The 20,490-nt window shown below is 47.7% G+C and overlaps 8 protein-coding genes across 8 annotated transcripts; 3 read left to right on the top strand and 5 right to left on the bottom strand.

Moving 5' to 3' along the window:
* Positions 1 to 771: 771 nt before the first annotated feature.
* Positions 772 to 2,517, bottom strand: LOZ57_004385 (uncharacterized protein; the record flags this gene model as incomplete). The annotated part of the gene is made up of 3 exons (XM_049253428.1): positions 772 to 1,351; positions 1,410 to 2,227; positions 2,281 to 2,517. The coding sequence occupies 3 exons, from the start codon at positions 2,515 to 2,517 to the stop codon at positions 772 to 774; spliced, it is 1,635 nt and encodes a 544-aa protein (XP_049107510.1).
* A 2,529-nt stretch (positions 2,518 to 5,046) lies between these two features.
* Positions 5,047 to 7,775, bottom strand: LOZ57_004384 (uncharacterized protein; the record flags this gene model as incomplete). Its single annotated transcript, XM_049253427.1, has 4 exons — positions 5,047 to 5,482; positions 5,533 to 5,583; positions 5,642 to 7,526; positions 7,595 to 7,775. 4 exons carry the CDS (start codon positions 7,773 to 7,775, stop codon positions 5,047 to 5,049), a joined length of 2,553 nt encoding a protein of 850 aa, XP_049107509.1.
* A 1,172-nt stretch (positions 7,776 to 8,947) lies between these two features.
* Positions 8,948 to 11,443, top strand: TBF1 (TTAGGG repeat binding factor; the record flags this gene model as incomplete). Its single annotated transcript, XM_049253426.1, has 4 exons — positions 8,948 to 9,023; positions 9,101 to 9,522; positions 9,575 to 10,225; positions 10,286 to 11,443. The coding sequence occupies 4 exons, from the start codon at positions 8,948 to 8,950 to the stop codon at positions 11,441 to 11,443; spliced, it is 2,307 nt and encodes a 768-aa protein (XP_049107508.1).
* A 631-nt stretch (positions 11,444 to 12,074) lies between these two features.
* LOZ57_004382 (uncharacterized protein) lies at positions 12,075 to 13,074 on the top strand (the record flags this gene model as incomplete). The annotated part of the gene is made up of 3 exons (XM_049253425.1): positions 12,075 to 12,402; positions 12,464 to 12,540; positions 12,610 to 13,074. The coding sequence occupies 3 exons, from the start codon at positions 12,075 to 12,077 to the stop codon at positions 13,072 to 13,074; spliced, it is 870 nt and encodes a 289-aa protein (XP_049107507.1).
* A 527-nt stretch (positions 13,075 to 13,601) lies between these two features.
* Positions 13,602 to 14,103, bottom strand: RSM19 (mitochondrial ribosomal small subunit component; the record flags this gene model as incomplete). Its single annotated transcript, XM_049253424.1, has 4 exons — positions 13,602 to 13,644; positions 13,699 to 13,881; positions 13,978 to 13,993; positions 14,061 to 14,103. 4 exons carry the CDS (start codon positions 14,101 to 14,103, stop codon positions 13,602 to 13,604), a joined length of 285 nt encoding a protein of 94 aa, XP_049107506.1.
* Positions 14,104 to 14,799: 696 nt separating this feature from the next.
* On the bottom strand, positions 14,800 to 16,117 carry LOZ57_004380 (uncharacterized protein; the record flags this gene model as incomplete). Its single annotated transcript, XM_049253423.1, has 2 exons — positions 14,800 to 15,964; positions 16,029 to 16,117. The coding sequence occupies 2 exons, from the start codon at positions 16,115 to 16,117 to the stop codon at positions 14,800 to 14,802; spliced, it is 1,254 nt and encodes a 417-aa protein (XP_049107505.1).
* Positions 16,118 to 16,914: 797 nt separating this feature from the next.
* On the top strand, positions 16,915 to 18,654 carry LOZ57_004379 (uncharacterized protein; the record flags this gene model as incomplete). The annotated part of the gene is made up of 5 exons (XM_049253422.1): positions 16,915 to 17,148; positions 17,205 to 17,290; positions 17,361 to 17,378; positions 17,434 to 17,682; positions 17,736 to 18,654. The coding sequence occupies 5 exons, from the start codon at positions 16,915 to 16,917 to the stop codon at positions 18,652 to 18,654; spliced, it is 1,506 nt and encodes a 501-aa protein (XP_049107504.1).
* Positions 18,655 to 18,752: 98 nt separating this feature from the next.
* Positions 18,753 to 19,887, bottom strand: ZTA1 (NADPH:quinone reductase; the record flags this gene model as incomplete). Its single annotated transcript, XM_049253421.1, has 2 exons — positions 18,753 to 18,800; positions 18,871 to 19,887. 2 exons carry the CDS (start codon positions 19,885 to 19,887, stop codon positions 18,753 to 18,755), a joined length of 1,065 nt encoding a protein of 354 aa, XP_049107503.1.
* Positions 19,888 to 20,490: the final 603 nt, after the last annotated feature.

Genomic DNA, 20,490 nt, shown 5'->3' with positions numbered 1-20,490 from the left:
CTGCACGCTGAGTCGTCGCTGTGAACAATGTCGTTGACTCCCTCTTGGGTGAACCAGACGACAATGTGGTATTACTGATAGATTACACCGGCTGTCTGTGCGTGGGTGTGAGTGGCTGGTAACTTACGAAATACTATCGTCACCGCGCGGATCATTTTCACCGGAACGTGAGCGGAACCTGCTGCGCCATAGGCTTCATCGCCCAGACGGAGGTACCCGGCAGGTATCGCACTCAAGCGCTGCAGCCGCTCAACTGACGAGCCCTGCCGCTCCACGAGAACAGCTGATAGATCCTGTTGATACGGATTACATCCCACTACCCCGTATTCAGTTTGCAGAGACTTGCCCCTCGCTACGGCTAGTGGTATTGGTCCCCGCCGCCAGAGCCAGACGGCCAAAGGGGCGTAGCCGAACGCAATATTCTAGGCCCTCTCCGAGGCTGAATTTGTGGTACGGAATAAATTAGGTATAGTTACCGCCACACAGCGGAGCCCCTTGTAGCCTGGGCGTCTAAATCACCTGACAACCGTAGCCTGTAGTGCGGGAGTTAAAAGGGGGGTATGCATCCTTCTGCTTGCTTAGTACGCCAGGCAGTACCAAAGAAGGACGTTCCAGTAGAACTGGCTACTCAGGGGGCATATTTTAAGCTCTATGGGGGATCCTGCAGGACTAAAAATGGGGTATAAATTCCTTTGCCTCCTCTATCATTGTCAAGATATTTACATGCGAGACGCCATTGTCATCTTGCGAAATTTAAAATATGCAGGAAATCTAGACAGCTGCTGGCTGGGGTTGTTGCCCGGCTTCCATCATTATCATCTGGCGCCGCTCATCCATAGTCAACTCGCTCTTTGCTCGCGACACACGCACCAACAGCGCCATGATTGCAAACGCCAGCGCAGAGCATCCCACTTGGTACCAAAACACAACCTGATAGCTTTTTCGCCGACCCAAATGTTCCATCTCGACTTGTGCAACATCAGCAAAGCCGAGGAACAGCGCGATGCTGAGATGGAGAACGGAGTTTATCAGAGCTCCCGCGAGGCCTTGTCGTTCACTAGGCTGCTTTGTGGTAATGAAAATATTAGTAATGTTAAACGTAATATCAATGCCCATCGTGGCGCAAATCATAGCAGGGAAGGCAAAAGCCCAGTACGAGGCGCCTTCAGGCATGAGAGCGAATAAGAGGCCGGATCCGATCCATGCAAACGTGGAAACTGCCAGGAGTATCGTCCCTGATACCAGATGAAGGAAAATCCCCACAGCAAGCGGGAAGATGAATCCACCAACGACCATTGGAGTAGACCATGCAACTACCTGCATGGGGGATGCCCCCATGACATGTACCATACTAAAGGCCGGTGTTAGTGTGCACCTGAATGAAAAAACAATAAGACAGGGGGACATACTATAATGTGCCATAGAGTAAGAAAACACCAAATGAACCATAGAAGAAAACGAGTGCCACTACCAACGGCTTCATGTGCGGCACTTGAAATAGATCGAATGGCAATAGTGGGTGCTCAGCGACCCAGCCTTCAACGTAAACTGCGCTCACCAGAAACAAACACCCTAGTATAAAGCAAACGATGATGTATGGCGTCTTCCAGCCATTCGCTGCATGCGCGCTGTCTGTGATCGCAAAGACAGTCAGAACGAGACCAGGAATTATGACGGCAGCGCCTAGGTAATCCATCTTAATGCCTTGGTTTTGCCTCTGGGTCGAATCTGACGGAATGTAGAAGTACGACGTTGTTGTAGTAATTGCAACAAGTATAGCCCCGATCCAAAAATACCAAGACCATGTAAGGTACTCGGCGCATATCCCGGAGAAAAATATCCCGCAGAAGAAGCCGATGACAGCACAGGTTCCATAGATACTGAAGACCAAATTTTTCCGGGGCCCCGGCCGGTAGACGTTGGCTAAGAGCATCAAGCTTGTTGGAAGATATGCGGCTGGGCCCAATCCTTGCAATGCTCGGCAGAAAATAAGCATTAATCGATTTTGCGAGAAGCCAGCAATAATCGACCAGACACACAGCCATGCCATGCCGCCGACATAGACAGGGAAGCCGCCGATCATGTCCCCAAGACGGCCAAAAAAGAGTAAGACGGATGCGATGACCAAGGAAAACGCGCTAGCGGGCCAAACTGCCATGGCATCAGGGATGTCGAATTGTTTCACCAACGTGGGAATGATGACATTAAACCCAGATATGAAGTATTCCTGGCGAACATTAGCAAAGCGCGGGATAAGAGGATATATATCAACCTACTTACAGATAAGACCTGCGACATAACAATCGAGAAGCAGAACATCGCTTCTGCCCACGCATTGCTGAACACATCCGGACGAGCTCTCCCCAGCTTGTCAAGATCCAGTTCATTGTAGGGCTCAGTAGTGTCGGCAAGTGGTGTGGTACTCCCACCCTGTTTTGAACTTGACGTATCGCTGTCAGGTTGCGTCTGCTGGGTATTTATCGAGCCCTCAGGCCGCCCAGCGGATGCTGCAGCCATAGTCATTTTGCTCGCAAATCTGATTTCCTAGAGTTGTAATAGACAAGGAATACACGGATATCCATATATGTCGAGTTTCGTTGGTTGCTCTTTTAAGTGCTGGTTTGCAGCCTCAGCAGATAACCAAGAAGAGGGAAGAGGAAGAGGAAGAAGACGGGTTTAGTGACACTCTGCTCTTTAAGGTACAATCCGGCGTGATATGAGTAATGACTGGAGCCGCCCTCGCGACTAGCGGAAGAGGCTTCTCTTTTCGAGGGGAAAAAAGACTGGGTCTTCACAAAGAAAGTCGCTTGGTCTTGTATCACCCGTCGCCAATCGGGACAATAGTTCTGGATCAGCGCAAGGATACCAGTGGTCTTGTTGTCGTCGCTGTTGCAAAGAACAGGCCGCTGATTGATCATCGTGTCGCGCTGGATCGACGCCATCCTGGTCCAGCCGGTCGCTAAGTTTGCGCCAGCGGATCGCGTTTCCCTTCTGGGACCGCCTCGGCAGCGTTGGGGACAAGCGGTGGACACGCTACAGAGCCCACAGCCGGCCATAGTTACCACAGCGAGTCGCCGGAAAGACAGCGCCTGGCTGTGATCTGTGCGTGCAGTTCCAGCGCTTCTGCTGTTGTTTGACAGAAGCTCACCGACTCGTTGCGCCACCGGCTAGCCTGCGTAACGTGGGCGTGCCAGCCTCCACTCCCGGGTTCCGCATCCATTTATTCTCTCGATATCAGAGGATATAATTATGTTATAGAGCCTGTCGCCCAGATGGAATACGGAGTGCTCCGCATACATGTCTCTATTACCTATTAATCAAGGGTGAAAGCCAACTGTCTGGCGAGATGACTTCACTAGTTAACGAAGACAAGCTATGATCTGACCCCCAAAACACTACGAGCAGACGTATTGACAGATTAGCATTAATGGGCTCATTCTGCTTCTCTGAAATGGCAAAACTGCCTACATTCACCCGTCAGGATCCCCGTTTCTTCATCTGCCAGTTACCAAGCAGGGTTCCGCCGGTCCCTCCCTTTCCCCAACGAAGCCGGCCACACCCAACACCGTGTCTTCCCTCCAGAAACACCCGCTCAATGGGGACAGATCTTGTTCGGAGGGTTTGGGCGGGGATCAACGCAGCACACGAAACATGGGTGCTAAGAACAAGCCTCGTTAGCTTCCGTTGCTCAAGACAAAAGAAAATAAAAAAAAGGAATTAAGAAAAGCAAGGAAAAGAAGTCACAGAAGAAACGGGAAAAAGCAAGGCCAAGGAATAAAGCAGACGAGAAGGCAGCCTTACGCTCAGGTCTGGCGTCGGGACCAATATAACACACTACCATATCGATTTCCCATCAGCCGTCATCAACAGCGGAGTGGGGATATAGTTATATAGCCGTTACTAACATGACCTGCTCCGCAGCTCTCGACACCACCCTGCAAGCATGGAGGATCGCACTGAAGCCCACGCCTAGTGGCACTTTTTAGCACCTGCGAAGTGACAGGAACGGCAGACGCAGTCACACTTCCGGCCAGAGTGGCGGCCGCGATAATCGAGAAGATCGCCCAGCTTTTCATGGTTATGTTTCCTCTTTTTTCACCTCTAGTGTCTATGTATCTGACTTAAAAAGATCGAGGGAGTTTCTTGATGGTCATCAAAGCACCTATAGCTATCAGACGAGAACAGGCCGTCGTATTTATATCCATCCTTTTCCGTTTTCCTCATCGTCAATGCACTTCTTTGTCACGCCCTTTTTAACCGATGAATCTGTCCGCGAAGCCTCTGAGCTGGCAAACGCCATTATCGGGCTTGCTTGCATCATACGGACGCCATGCCCTCTCCGCTTCGAAATCTCGTGTATTAGGGCCACGGAACAAAGATATGCAATACTAATTAACCATCCGAAGAGAAGGAGATAAGGAGCAGCGGTCACTTTCTAGCCTTACTCCCCGCGCTTTATATTCTGCGGCCCGTATACCGATGTGATGTGGCCTCCAATCATAAAACCCGTTTTGTATTGCCAAACAAGCCCGCCATGATTCTTTCCTACCCGCGTCGACTCGTACAGACTCAACCCAGCCCACGAGGATGCAGTGTAACGCCGTGGACCCAGCACCCATTCGTATCCGCTAGCCGTAACAGCAGAACAAGCTCAGGGATCACGACTCTTGTCGTGGTTTGGAAATATAGAGGTGCTTCCATTTTTCACCAACCCCTTCCTACTTCTTTGTATTGCTACTCTCTAATAACCATAACACAACCACATAATATCCCTGCATTGTCATAGCACTATTGTTGGCTAAGAGTGATGAATGCAACCGCCTTACTGAATACATTTTCTCCTATTCCACACGTTGCTGCCAGTCTGTTTTTCTCCAATTTTAAACCCCCCTTCAGATGATTTTCCCACCGTTTCTCTAAAGCTTACTGGGAACGATTCCTCCTTTCTCTGTTGTATTCCAACGGCAAAAAACGAGGCAAATGGCATAAAACGGTCGTAGTCAAAAGCCCAACGAATTAACACCTTGTATCATTGTCAATCTTTTTTCAGAATGGTGGGGCTTGAGTCTCATGCTTCCGGATTTCCTTTTGGTCCTCCTCGCGAAGTAACTGGAAGAATGCCCTTACATCCATTGGATTAGGGCTGGTGCGATTGAGCTCTTGGAGTGCTGGTTTCTCCTTGCCATTTGAATTGTTTCTCGTCAAGGAGGTGCTGGTTGCTTGTTGACTGTGAGTATCTACCTCTCCAGAGCCATCAAAAGTTGGAAAACTCTTAAGTGCGTTTCCTTTTTTTCCAACAGTCTCTTCACACTTCTTTTTGCATTGAGCGATTGTCCCATCTTGTACAAAGGAGGAGAGTATGGCTCCCGTCTTATGCTGACTATCGGTTTGGTGTGTTGAATCCATGTTGTTGCTATCTTTGCTAAAGCGCTCTCGCGCCTTCGCGCAAGTGCACCCTTTAGCTTGAGGCCCTGAAACGTGCCTATACACTGTGAGAAACAACAGCATATCTAATAAGATAGGGACACATACTGTCTGGCCTGCCTTGTGCTACTGGCTTTACCCTGCGAGTGGGGGGATTTCCTGTACCTACGTTTTAGTAAATATGACCACGTATTTGTAAATACATATGCAAACATACATTTGTGGCTCCTCTACCATTTGAAGCTGCGACGCTTGCCCAGATTTGAGACCGGGACCATCTTTCACCATACCAGTTGAGCCCCAGGAATTATTGAAGTCCTGCGACAAGTTATGAGAGCGAGAAGGGTGTCTTGGCCCGTGTGTTAGCCCTGTTAACTTCCCTAGTTCTTTGAAGTACGGCTCAAGAGGCTCCTTGCGTTTGATTGCCTCCTCGATTCTATAATAGATTGCATCGAGGTCAACCAAAGGCGTGGATGATTTTTCGTAAGAATGTTTTCGTTCAAACGGCAACATGCCTCCCCCTACCGTATTCAAAGGGTCATATGGAGAATGCAAATAATTGCCTCTGGCGACATCAGTCGCCATATTCCAATTCGAAGCCGCAGTCATGGCCAAGTTGAGGTCCGCCGGAATTCGAGCACTTTCACAGTTATTATTAAATGCGTCTGGTTGAATATATTGTGCAGCCGGAACTTTCCGAGCAGCATGTGTTGGGTGTAAAAGATCCATAGAGAATATGTTGCCATTAGTTACTGGGGAAACGTTAGGGGTGGCATTTAATCCAGGTTGGAAATATCCGCCAGCTTGGAAAATACCGGGGTTATTAGTTGCTAGCTGAAGATTTGTGAACGCATTTGTGAGTGGAATCTGGCAAGTTTGACTCGAATTTGTTGTGAAGGAGAAGTCCGATAATAAATTTGCTGTCATTCCTTCAAGCCTAGAGTGCTGGAAAGTACTTTCCAAATGCTCTTTATATACCCTAGCAGAATCTAACTTTCTAACTAGCTCAACTCGCTGTTCCACAAGTAACTTTTTGGTTGTAGGGTCTATATCCCAGGTATGTAAGGCCATGTATCTATCTAGATTTGAGAGCTGGTTAGAAACACTGTCATAATCTTGGACGGCCGATTCAAGGAGAAGCCTTGCACCCGAATCCTGACCAGTACTAACTGTAGTCGGAATGGGTGGGTAGCCTAAATATGGATTTCCAGCAAGGCCATTGCCCATTGGAGGAAACTGCGAAGGCTGAGCAATGGGGACACTAGATCCCATCTGGTATATCCCGACCATGTTGTTAGTCTGGGGCATTTGAGGAACTTGAAAATTCTGTTGCATATTTTCGGTAAGCAGGCGATTTCCAAGGTCCAAGGAGGGTTGAGCTTGTGAATTTGATGCGTACAACTCAAAACGCTCATTATCCCCATCTGGCATTAAATTAGTAGGACGCTTAGATATAGTGCTAAATGGTGTTGTCCCTGGCTTTTGAGAGTTGTTAACATTGGAGGCGCTTGGGACCCTGAAATTCTGATTTGTTGATTTGGATATGGATGTAACCGAGTGTGTTGTAGCTGTAGTTTGCCCATCGGTAACGGGGGAATTCTTGGGGTGTGCCAGGGAGTAGGTTTTTTCAAAGTTAGGGGGTGGTGCTTTGATAGGAATTGCTTTGCTCTTTGGGGCAAATGGAGATCGCTGCTGGCGTAAAATCGCATTTTTATGATGAGCCTCGGGGTTTGAGATGTGCTGTAAGGGTTCGTTCATCGAAGGGAGTTCGTGGTCCTCTAAACAACTCCCAGCAACCCCATTTATGAATAATTTAAACTCAGGGGCAGGAGCGTGAAAACTCATCGGAACTATACGACCTCCAGCAGTAACCCTGTGATGTTTTGGTGAAGAGTGCTCTTTAAGAAACCTTGCAAAGCCGGCATGACTCTGGGCAAGGGTGCCCTGTGGAGCATTGACGGGTTGCCGACGGGGGTGGTTGAGGTTCTCACGGCCATCATCGGTGCCGCCGGATAGAGTGGAAGAATTGCGTTGATGATTCATAGACTTCTCTCTCAGAACACGGCTTCCAAGGTGCGTACCTCGTCCTGACCCTTGTACATCTAAATTTGAGTTCATAAGTAAGTAGGGTGGCTATGGTATCTCTGTCAAAGGCGAGGCGAGGTCATACCACGAAATCCAGTCCGAATGGCAAGGGGTTTCCTGGGCTCCAGCTGCCGCCCAATATTGAGCAGTGTCTGGATATCATACCTTCCGTTCCTTCCTGGTGGTAAGATACTGCTTCGGCAGGTTCGTTTCGCGTCGGAGGGTTGAATTGGTGATTCGTTCTTCTTAGGGCTATGAGTACTCATCTCGACTCAAGGGCCTATATACCTTCTATCAGGATTAGTCTAAGACATAGTTGGCAGATAGTTGAGTAGAAATGATCGTATATGTTGAATATTTTGTACCTCAATAATTTTTATAGGAAGAGCCGTGCGTGATTGGAGTTATAGTGTCAATCGGTAGTCATTCAATGTTCCGTCCGACAGATTCGGATTAAAGATGCGTTAAGAGAGTGGTCATCGGCAGACTTGAGTGGAGATAGCTGAGTTATGAAGGTGGGAAAAAGCGCAAAGAAAAAAGGTGCCCAAAGAGCCTCTGTCCGGCAGCCAAAATGTCGGGGACACAGGCGTATCCGTAACAGGCGTCCAATGAAGACTAACTCTTTGTGGATGTTGGAGGGAAAAATGAGACAAGGAATAAACAATTCGCAGAACTAGAAGCCTTGGGTATAGTAGTAATGAAAAATTCCAGTGGAACAGAAGTTGCAAAGCGGACAAGTAGAAGAAAGATGAGAATACAGCGAGGCAGTGTGTTGGTGGACACAACACATTACGCGGGGAAGGAACAGAACATATTAGGAAGGAAGCAGTGGCTTATAAAATAACTCAAGAGTAACTACGGCAGCCTATGCAAATCTTACAAGTGAGCATGCTTCGTTGATTAACGGTATTGCCAGCAACATGTTCATTCTTGAATGCAAGGCAGCCCAGGCTGCAGTATTTGGTTTCATGCCAGCATTGATTCCCTTCGGCTGATGTCGACCACTGTACAGAGTACTTTGTACGGTGACCTTGTACTCCGTAACATACGTTACTCCGTACATAGCATGGAGTATGAAGTAGCTAACCTGGCAGGTGAACTTCTTTAAGCGGGGGCTTGGCAACATCGGAGTTGCCTGCTTATGTCACCTGGATGGTGACTCAGCAGAATTGGGATGGACGTAGGCGAAACGAGAAAATTGGCGATTGTGGGCGATTGCGGAAACATTCTGGGAATCAATTGCTCATCGACTCGCTCTTCCGCCGGATTCCGGATTTTTGAGTGGAGTCATCGGTTGCCGCTTGATTACGGACGGGAAGGCCAGCGTTCAGCTTGTTTGCAGGGAGATTCCACTTGAAGCCCTATTTCTGCGCCCTACCCCTAAGCCCTTATTTCTTCTCTTGGACATAGCCCTGTTGTCAGCCCCAAGCAGCCAACCATGGTGAGCGACGCCAAAGGGCTCAAAGCCAGCGCGAATACCCCCCCCTCTACCGACCCAAACGAACCTACGAGCTGTAAGTAGTTTCTTTTAATTTTCCAAACCCAGAATTGGGATCCTATAGAGGCAAGTGGTTAAATTTTTCTCTACCAGCTGTGAAGACCACCCATCCCCGAGACGATGATAACGACGAGAGCAGCCCAGCCTCCAAAAGGCAGCGAACAGGAATCGCAGACAACGTTGTACCTTCTATTGAAGAACAGCTGGTTCAAGCTACTGCGGCTCAGTCCACATTCATAGGCAAACAATCAGACTCTACGGCGGACGGCTCATTTCACAATGTTTCCGGGCCAGAAGCAAATACACATACGAGCATCGGAGACGATGCATCCCCTGAGGCTACCAGTGCGCCTTCTAATTCAAACATCCCAGAGACGATACCGATCGTGATGGACCACCCCGGACCGGTCGAGAATCAATCCCTCTTGAAAGAACGATTGCAAGATACAACACTCAGTGCCGTGAAGTCAAACCCTGACTGGAAAATACAAAGCCTTCCAATTCTCGACAATTTGGTGTGTATTACCCAGAACTAGTATTAGCACCCATTTGCTAATACCCCGTAAGGCGACTCAGATTCTTTCTTTATTAGCCCGATCAAGCTACCAGGATATTACGTCCATTGTATCGGAGCCAAATTCGGAGACAGGGCATGCCTACGCAACCATGCGATCTCTTTTTGATCATACGAAAAAAGTCTATTCTATGGATGGGCCATTCTTGTCAGCATCAAAGCTGGGATTCGCGACTTTGTCGCAAGTCGATATCATTAGGAAAGCAAACATGGCAACCTTTGCCTCAAGTATCTTTGGATCACAGATCGTTGGCTTTTCTGAGCTACACGACCACTTTCTGGAGATATTTGTGCCTGAGGGGAGCCGCCTTCTTAAAGGGCAGGGCGCCTTGTTTCTTGAATTAAAGACCCAAGCATTCATTGCATCTACGGACAGAAAAGATCAGCCCCTCTCTGAGATGGTACATAACCTATTTCCAGAAGATCTTGGAACACAGCTTCTTGCCCGAAGACCAGGAAATAAGCAGCTTGCTCCAAGTGAAACTGATTTTGTGAAACGGGCATGGTCTCGCCGTGACATTCTTTTAAAGGAAATTGATGACCCGGAATTAGTCACCAAATTACGAGGAAAATATCGCTGGGAGGACTTCTTAAGAGACCTATGTTCATATATCAGCAAAAATTTTGACTCGATTACTAGCCAGGTAAGTTCTTCTATTGGAGTAATCTTTAGTTTATTTCGACGTTTCTAAAGCAGTAAGCAGAAAACGAACAAAGGAGCGGCTTCAGACGGCACCGAATGTTCTAACCAGACACCCGTGCCTGCATCCGAGCCTCGTAACATGCCCCTTCAAACGCAATTCCCCGTCGCACCGAGCCGGCAGGAGCCCCCTGTTGACCGAAGTGCTGGAAAAGTTGATCTTGTTGCAAGAGCTGCTCGTGCTGCCCAGATTGCACTTCAAGGACAAAGGTTTCGGCTTTGCCCTCGACCACCCAGCAATCCGCATCCACAAGCAACCCAGGGGCCACCACAACAGCAGTTTCCGCCAGCCCCAGTTCAGAATCCCCCCACAACGACCCAACCGAATTTCTCGTACGCCGCTCCTGTACCTGTACCACCTCCCCCACCGCAGCCAAATCAAGTCACATTCCAGAATCAATTTCAATTTCAGCAATATAACCCTCAGGCTGCGTCTGCCGCCACCAGAGCTAATGCATCCGGTGCTAATTACGGGTACATGCCCGGAATACCACACTATTCACAATCCCAGCCAACTCAGATATTATACGAGCGAGCAAGGATGGCCACGACCGCTAAATCTTCTCCCACGAGCCGCCGAGCAGGACTTCCTAGCCAAAGACGTCCATGGACTCCTGAAGAAGAAAACGCATTGATGGCGGGTCTGGATCGAGTAAAAGGTCCGCATTGGAGTCAGATTCTAGCAATGTTTGGGCCGGGAGGCACTATCAACGAAGCACTGAAAGATCGCAACCAAGTTCAGCTAAAGGATAAAGCCCGCAACTTGAAACTTTTCTTCCTAAAAAGTGGTATTGAGGTGCCCTATTATTTGAAATTCGTAACTGGAGAGTTGAAAACCCGTGCTCCGGCACAAGCAGCAAAACAAGAAGCAAGAGAGAGAGAGCGTAGGCGAGGTGAAGAAGATAAGGCTCATGTTGAAGGACTTGAAGGAATGATGGCGCTCGCTGGCGCTCATGCTCCACATGGCCCGAGCGATATGCCTTCAATGGCTATGGCAACCCCCCCTCCTTACCCACCGATTCAAGAACAGCACCAAGAAACACTAGACCAGAGTACTGAACAAGTTTTGATTCAACGATTAACACAGGAAGCCAAATCCGAAAACCCAGGACCTCCCCAACAGCAAAATGCTGTTGATCCGTCCTTGGAAAATCCGGTATAGGGCTCTTATTCTTCTTTGGGCTGTTTCTGTATCTTTTTTTAATCTGTTTAATATGGTGGTGCTGCTAGTGGCTAGCTATTTGACTCCAGACGTATGCATTTATTTTCGTTAGGCGATCTAAAAATTTAAATATCTGCACATGAACAGTGAATAAGAGCACTCCAGACTCCAATCCTTGTAATAGTAAGATTTCATAAAATTCAGATACCTGAAGTTTATGCCTCGTTGCTCTAATAAGACTATCCCACCTAAACCTAGGTAACTACCTAATCTGATTAACAAAGTTACATATTCGCGATGGCAAGTTAGTAGCATCATAACAGGTTCCGGTTGACAACATCTACTCCGTACTTCCATTCCTCTGGTTGTTATAAGTCTGCTCGACACTCAGCTTTCAATTGATTAGAACGAGCTTGTTTCGATATCCCATACTCCCTAACGGTCGTCCTTATTTCAAAGTCAGTTGTCTCTCTACGTACCTGTCCAGTCCTTTCATCGGTGCGCGATCGGCTGGATCATCGACTACAGGCCATATCGTCAAAGTCGCAGACTGCAGCGCAAGGTGCAGTCCGTGTCTATTTTACTTTCAACTGTCGACTTATTTCTGGCCGTTCAAGGACCTTGAAACACCATGGCCGAATCAAAATCGCCGGCTTTGTCAAGCAAACAAGAGCCCGACGTCGCACAACAACCGCCTCCGACAACAAACCCGGAACCACAAGGGCAGAGAGAGACGTCACAAACGTCGCCCGGAATACCTTCGGTATCCAATATTCCAATAGATGCTCAGCAGGTGGCACCGCCACCTCAAGACCCCTTAGCAAGGACCCCAGAGCCAGTGGTCACAACTGGAAACGATAGAACCCCACGGCCGCAGGACGTGACTATGGGAGGAACGGATATTGATCCTAATGCTAGTACAGAAGGAAACAATGGCCTGGCAAATGGGACGAATTCTGGTACGATTAATCAAGCTGCTTGAAGCCAACGGCCCTGATGAAGGTATACTGAATTGAATAGATCCGATCGCGCCCCCGACAAAAAAACACACAAGCTTGAGAGAGTTCTTGGGACAAATGGATGAATATGCTCCTATTGTATGTTTGTACTCATTTGTGGCGTATATCTGTGCTGTTATGCCTCGCGGCTAATATTCAGGCTTCTAGATCCCCGATGCTGTCACAGCTCACTACCTAACTATCGCCGGTCTCCCACCTCCAGGAAACGGACCAAACCAGACACCACCTCATCTTGCTCGCCTCTTAGCCCTCGCAACACAGAAGTTTATCGCCGACATCGCCGCAGACGCTTACCAGTACTCTCGCATCCGTGCCTCTAATAGCTCCACATCAAACAACCCCATGGGCGCAATCAACGTAACAGCTGGTCTCAATGTAGCCGCAAACCAGACTGGAAATATTGCTGGTGCTGGGGGTCAAGGCTCGACTGGCGAGCAGCAAGGAAAAGGAAAAGGCGGGACAAGTGGGATGCATTTAGGTGTTCAAAGATCTGGCTTTGGTGGTGGTGGTCAGGGCAGTGGCCAAGGCAAGACTGTACTCACAATGGAAGATCTAGGTATGGCCGTAGCGGAGTATGGGGTCACCGTGAAGCGAGGGGAATTTTATCGTTGAGGAAGTCGATATGGCAACACTCCTGGATCTTTTCCCATTCAGGCTGGCTAATTTTAGCACTGGAATAGCGGTGCTTGCTATCTAACTACTATAGCATTGGTACTGGTTGTCTCCGGAGTTCAGTGTGGCGGCGTTTGGTGTTGGAAGGGAGCTCAAGCTTAAGGCTGGACAGCGCATGATTTCTCGCATTCTTTCTTCTTATTGACTGATAAATACGACATAAAACCACCCTTGGGAGAGAATTTGACTTTTGAATGACTGCGCTCGATATACTGATGAAAACATGAACATCTGGAGGTCATCTTTCAACACATGATATATGAAGTCGATCCCGCGATTTCTGATAAAAATCCATATCCATAATACACAAACCAAAAAACACCCAGCAAACAGGCCCCACTGTTTGCCGTATGTTTATGCCATAAAATCCATTTACAGATTTTTTGAACGTGTTTCATTTTAGGCGCGCTGGCATAAAAATCTCGACATTAGGCCCGTAGTTTCCCAGGTAAATTCTGCTAGCATATCTAAGAATTCTTGGTTGGTTGATGGATAAATCTCTTTCGAGTCCTATAATTAATTTAGTTTCAGCATACGGCCCCTAAACGAAGTGTGATAACGTACGGTACAAACTCGCCTAGTTTCCTTCCTACCATCTGATCTGTAATATACAGGTCTACATATGACTTGCCATTATGTACCGCGAATCGCAAACCCACAAAGTTTGGCAGGATGGTAGCGGATCGTGCGTCCGTTCGAATTGGAGGTGTGCCCGGGGGCGGCGGAATGGTGCGTGGGAGGCGGAGACTAAGAGTCACGTTAGAGGCATATGCGCCAGGTATGAACTCAACTTTTGACTGTCATGAGAATAAAGGGTATTTAAGCAAACGGTCGGGAACGTACGGGACGATATTCGGCCCTGATGAAGATTGGTTAGCAGATGCAATTCTCTTTAAGTGCAAAGCAAAACATGAGGTGCAACTTACCCTTCCAAACAGACCGTTTGCAAAGTGCTCGCGTAGGGAACATTCCGCTTTAATGGTCAACTTTTCACTGTATTCAAATGAAGTCCAAAAGCGAGTTTTAACTTGCTTCTCTCTGCCCGCAGCAACTTGTGTAAAATCGAGATTATATCATAAATCAGCTTAGGGAGTATCATTGCGCTCTTGGGAGTTACCGTGCTCTGTACTCCGTACAGTCTCGCCAAGACCTTATTACTAACCATACAAAGTTTCCAGTCATTTTGCCGTTTTCCCAGTATTCCGTACTCCGTGCGCCGTACTAAATACATCCTGACCTAGCAATATGAAGGAGCATGATGTTAGGTACGGACGAGATAAAACTCTGTAATTCTAGACTATCATTTTACCTGGGATTGTCCAATGTATGTCTATCTGCACTACATGGGCACTGAATTTGAATCAGTGATGCATACTCAGCTATTTCAACAAATAGTTAAGAACCATCTCACTGGATGGTGACGCAAGAAAGGAACAGTCTAAAGAAGCGTTAATTTATATCACCGGACGCATATGGGGGCCCTCAATGTTATGATTATTTCCATGTGTTTACAATGGTTTCTGGAGGGGAGCAATTATGAAGCCATGCCACAAGAATATGTCTCAATTAGTTCTATTAGTAGTAATAATGCATCAGTTAGTCATTAACAAAAATATAAAGAATACTTCACAACGTTATTAGTTAATTCATTCTGGTCATTTGTTTTTAACCATTCGCCAGCGCCTCCATAATGCTGACCAAACTCCGAACTCCCTGAAGTACATTCTCATCTGGGCCTTGCCCTGGCGTCCACCGAGCGTGTGCAAAATCTATTAATCGTATATCAAGCACTTTGCGTACCTCTGCCACTTCCTCGTCATTCAGATTACCATCAGATGTAATCGCATTCTGACAGCTAGCTTGCGAAGGTCTCATTAACACTAAGTCAGTAAAGTCGACTTCTGGGGTTGATCCTGCTTGATAATACCTTTTTTGTTTCTCCTCTTCTTCCTCGCCTAGTGCTCGTTCAAGGGCTTCCGGCTCCCCTTCATAGACAATGAGAATGCTAGCAGAGTACATTCGGCTTTCTTCCTTTTCAAGCATAGACTGCATTGCCCGCAGTCGTGCTGCGATACGTTGTGCAATAAGTTTGGACCGATCGGTCGTTCCAATGTTTGCACTATCAAGAAAGCTTCTAATTGCCGTTTTAACGTTGTGTTCATTGAAAGCCCTGCCATAATATTTGTCATAGCGTCGGTAACCCTCTTCTTCGACTATTTTCATGCTACGCCGTACTTCCTCATTCGCATCGCCTGGGATATGTTTCTCAGTTGGAACAAGGCGCTCGCCAGAGAAGGGAGTAGCAGCTTCACCAATCCAAGTCTTCATACCAGCAATGCGAAATCCTAGGCCAGAGCTGGTTGTGTATCTTGATACCTCATCGAGTCTTTCCCGTTTGCTAAGCGGTGCATCATCGTCCCAAAGCCTTGCGCCCAGCTTCACATCCAGCACGCTTGGCTTCTGAAACCCACCGGCCACGTTTTCCAAAACGATGGAACAGCCAGTTTCTATTCTCCTACCACCAGAGGGAACCCATTCTGGTTTATTTTGGGAAGCCTTGGCAATAGAAACAAGATCTGGATGGGTAGATAGTTCTGGAGTCAAGGGCGTGTCCGCACCAGATGAGGAGGGTAGCGCGGCAGATACCTCAGGGGGCCGCAAAGTGGCAGGTTTACTTGGCTCTTCAGAAAATACCGCCAGTGTACCCATGAATATCGGCATATATTTTCGGAATTCGGGATGCCTGGCACTAGACTCGTAAAATTCGATTTCCTGGGGTGTACAGGGCTTTGCTATCAGAGAACCATCTTCGTGGCAGAGCACACCATCACTATACGAAGAAAGAAGTATTATTAGCAGTAAGTAATACTTTTCAGTGAGGCAGGCAACCTTACTGCCCAGCTGCAGCGTGATCAAAGGCAACAAAGCTGCTTTCATGTACCTGGGCGGACTTTCTCCCTTCGGTTGTTGTTAATTCTGACATCTTTACTCCGTACAGTTTAGCAAACCCTGGTTTTATCAGAAAGCAAGCAAATAACTATACAAAACAGATAGAAGTGGAGAGTTGGTATTGAGGCGTGCTTCTATGAGGATTGAGGGGCTCATGACAGTTTGCTTGTAGTGATGTTTACTGAGGGCCTACCTTATTAGTTATGTAACTAACTAACTTGCTAGTTAGTTCAACATGTGAAACAGGCACCTGCGAAGCCAGCAGGAAAGAACACCCAACTTTATTACTAATGGTAGTTAGTTAGTTAGTTACATAACTAGCGACAGGAAGTTTATTCTTGTTTATTTTTGCTGCCATGCATGTCATCAGAGGTACGGAGGAGTTATGTATTTAACCAGTGAAGGTGCAATGCTGGTTCTAAAGTGGCAGCAGAAGCTCTTGGGCCCTTCCACTATGCTCCCAACTAGCAACCTAACTACCCTCAGCCCAAATAGACAGCTGGACAATTAAGATGCTCCAAAAATGACAACATTCACAACAGCACATATTGTTTGCTCTACCATTTAGTTGCCATAGACATCACAGCATGCTGCTCTTGTCGCCCACTACGACGCACTAAAAGTCTAAGAGTGTAGTGATGCGTGGAATTTCATTGTTGCTTCACCAGGGGAGCTGTGACCTTCCTTTGAGCTTTCTTTCAAGGCTGTTCATATTTTCTGTCAATTGGCATTTTTTCTCTGCCTTCCCAGCCTTGATACTCTGTTTTCTTTTGGTTCTTCCTGTTTGATCTTACTGCCCAGTACTCTTCTCTTCCTTCAAAGGCACCAGCTATGGCTTCTTCGATTCAGAATGCAGCCTCTACCCCCGAAATACCTACCACTACGACTGTAGCGCTATCGTATCAGCCAAAATTAGCGAAAGAAGCTAGTATTGTTACTGTCTTCCCTGGGGATGACGATAGGAGAACGCCTGAAAATGAAATCGCTGAAACAGCAGCCCGTGGTCCGAGCGAAGAATTGAAATTCCAAAAGAAAAAGAAGAAAACAGGTAAGGGCGGTAAAAAGGTGAGGCCTCTAACGACTGTATACTATCCAACACTGTCCCTGATCTTTCACTCTAGAAAAAGCCTACTGGGTTTGAAGATTTTTATGTCGATGCTCCAGTGACCCCGGCCGAGTACGAAGTAGAAAAAAAGCTCTACGACCTGTAAGTGAGAGTTTTCCCTAAGTATCTCAACATCGATTTGATAACCCCCCTAATACTAATCTCATCTAAGTTCTGTTTCCATAATTCAGTAAGTTCTAAGAGTTTGTACCATATCTATACAAGGTGCTAAATAACCTGGGCAGTCGCCTGGAAACCGCAATTCAGCGCTATGAAACAAAGAGACGAATGAATTCGGAGCGCAGAGATATATTCCTAAAGTATCTCTCGTTTGGAGGGGTTAAGGTTGGCCCAAAGATGTTTGAAGGCAACGATCAAAAGGACCTTCAACGCTTGGATTCTGAGCAAATAATCACTGCGACCGCCGAAACAAATATCCCAGAAGACCGCGCTAACTGGGAAGTTGATTTTGAAATGGTTGTCAAGGGCTTTTTGTATGCTGCCGTATCTACGCTTTTCTTATCATTCTGGCTGACTGTATCGTTAGCTCATCAGTGATCCCCCAGTATATTGGTCTTGAAACGGAGCCACAAGTCGAGTTAGTCACCAGCACTGTCAAAAATTTCCTGAACTATATCCTACATCATGATGTTTGCCCCGAATATAAAGACAATATCATGTCGGCACGGTTTATTTGTGATGAAGCAAGGAGGCAGTTATGGAATATCCAGCAAGCCAATTTGACGGCGCCAGGAGATTTCAATATTGCATGCTCCACCCTATTCGGAGGTTCGTACTTTGGGGCGTATACTGGCGATCGAGAATGGAGTGAAGGATTCGACCCTGCTGGAATGTCTGAAATAGTCGCACGAAAAGTGGTTAAGTTTGCGCTTGCTGGAGCCGGCACTCATGAACAAGCCGTGCGATTTCGTGATCTGGCGAACGACGACAAGCTTACCTCCAGGATTGTCCATACAGGTGGTTTTGAGATCATTGCGATCTCACCAGCTAGTCCCGATATCAAAGACTTCTATCATGCCCATGCTAACGATCTCAAACCAGTTGGAAAGGTTCAAGCGAGAGCCTGGTATAACCCCGAATTACTTTCAAAAGACTATTCAATAAGTAGATTCCAAGACGACTTGATCCAAGAAAATGCGACTCTAGCAGACTTTGAATTCTTCGTTGAGGATAGCTTCCTTCGTTTCTATTTTGTCGGAATGAAGGTCGAAGCTCATGTGAGGGAACTTAATTGTGGGATTAAGTATTTTGATACCGTTTTGGATATGCACTGTTCTTTTCACACTATCTTACCAAATCAGGCAATGGTCGGCTGGAAAGAGCCAAGAGACATTCGACCTGATCATCTTTGCTGGCTGCCGCAAGAGAACGATGCCGATACAATTCTTAACACTGCTGAATCTGAAGAAGAGGTACAATCTCAGGTAGGAATGGTCGGGAATTAATACAAATACAAAAATGCGACATACTCGGATAACCCTGACTTCATTCAATATACACTTGGAGTTCTGTGATATTATGGGGCAACTAGGGTAATAATCCATCAAGGCTTCAAAAGGAGCTTGCCAGTAGTCTTCCGGCCTTCAAGATCCTATACGTGAATGATAACTATTAGCGTTTTGTTCTTAAGATGAATGAAGCGTGAATAGATATAGACGTACAATATGTGCCTGCGCAGCCTGCTCTAAGGGGTATATTTTGTGGAGCTTGGTTTGAAGTTTCCCTGATTCAACCATATCAAAGAGTTCTTTGGTATAGTAGTCGAATTCCTCCTGAGTGGCTATGTATGCAAATAAACTAGTACGCATAAGCTTAATGTTCTTTGCAGAGAGAAGCCTGGTGTGGTTGTTAGCAATGGCCTCAAAGTCAAAGTAAGGGGTGCTATCATACTGAATATTCAACGAGGGCACAGGGCCACTGGCATTGCCAAAGAACACCATTGTCCCTTTCCGCTTAACAGCCTTTATGCTGTTTTCCCACGTATCCTTGCCCACTGAATCAAAAACCGCGGCGACGCCCTCACCGCCTGTGAGCTCCATGACCTTTTCAAGCCAGTTTTGACCCTCAGCAGACTTATAGTCAATCACCGCATCAGCGCCCAAGCTCTTGACCAGCTCCACTTTCTCTGGACCGCCAGCCGTACCGATGACTTTAGCACCGGCCATTTTCAGCATCTGGGTCATAAGGTAGCCAGCACCTCCCGCCGCAGCATGTAACAGTATCCAGTCTCCCTTCTGCACCGGGTACGCTTCCCTTACTAGCGACAGCGTCGTAATCCCACTTAGCAGGACAGTCAACGCCTGTTCGTCGCTAACGCCGTCTGGGATCCTGGCCACATGCCTCTCTGCTGGGGCAATAGAGTATTCTGCATAACCACCGGTGTTCAGCCAGGCGACACGGTCCCCAACTTTGAAGTTCTGCTGGTTGGACCCAGGGCCAATTGCAACAATGGTGCCGGCGCCCTCGCGGCCCAGGATCTCAGGCTTAGGAGCGGGGTAGAGCCCGGTGCGGAAGTACGTGTCGATGTAATTCACGCCAGAGAGATTGTTCTTGATTAGCACCTCCCCGGGGCCCGGTTGGGGAACCGGAAGAGAAGTATGATATTCTAAAACCTCAGGCCCGCCGATGCGGGAGATTTGAATGCCCTTCTGGGTGGTTGGGATGGTAGCAGTCGCCATTGTACGGACATGCGCCGATGGTAGAAGCAATGGGTGCGGAGCTGCTTGGGTCAAGGCGAAGACCGGTTTTTGTACGCGGGCAATAGACCCCGCTCTGAATGACAAATGTCGAAGCGCGGCCATCGCCTCACCACACTCCAGCACCGCCGCCGCGGCTGCGACAAAGGCGCGTCGCAACGACGTGCCCGCTGCCGGCTGCCCACGCCGTTCTCCACCAATTCCGTCATTTCCGTCTTAGTCAGCACCCTCCATGCTGTTTCTGCTTCGGGTCATGCTTGGGCTTCCGCGAGAGTCAACGTCCTCCATCACCATCGCGCTGCGACGATCCGTCGACGGTCACCAAAGTTCGCCCCCTTCGTTGGGCGCCGATTCGAAACTTCAGGATGCATAGGGCTTTTCATTCCGAAAAAGCAAAGGTGTCCTGTTTCTCGCCCAAACACCACATTCACTGCTTGGAAGATCTGGCGCGCAAGGCGTTATGGTCTTGCGTGGAGGCATCTTGCTGGATGGAGGAGCTGACCGCCTGTCCTGATTGACATCACTAGAGGTTCCTGAGGTCCTTTTTGATGGTAGAGCCTTGACGTACCACGGCCGCGTGATACC

This window comes from Ophidiomyces ophidiicola, assembly GCF_022830035.1.
Source record: "Ophidiomyces ophidiicola strain CBS 122913 chromosome Unknown scaffold_18, whole genome shotgun sequence".
Lineage (NCBI taxonomy): Eukaryota > Fungi > Ascomycota > Eurotiomycetes > Onygenales > Onygenaceae > Ophidiomyces > Ophidiomyces ophidiicola.
This window is presented reverse-complemented; position numbering and strand designations above follow the sequence as displayed.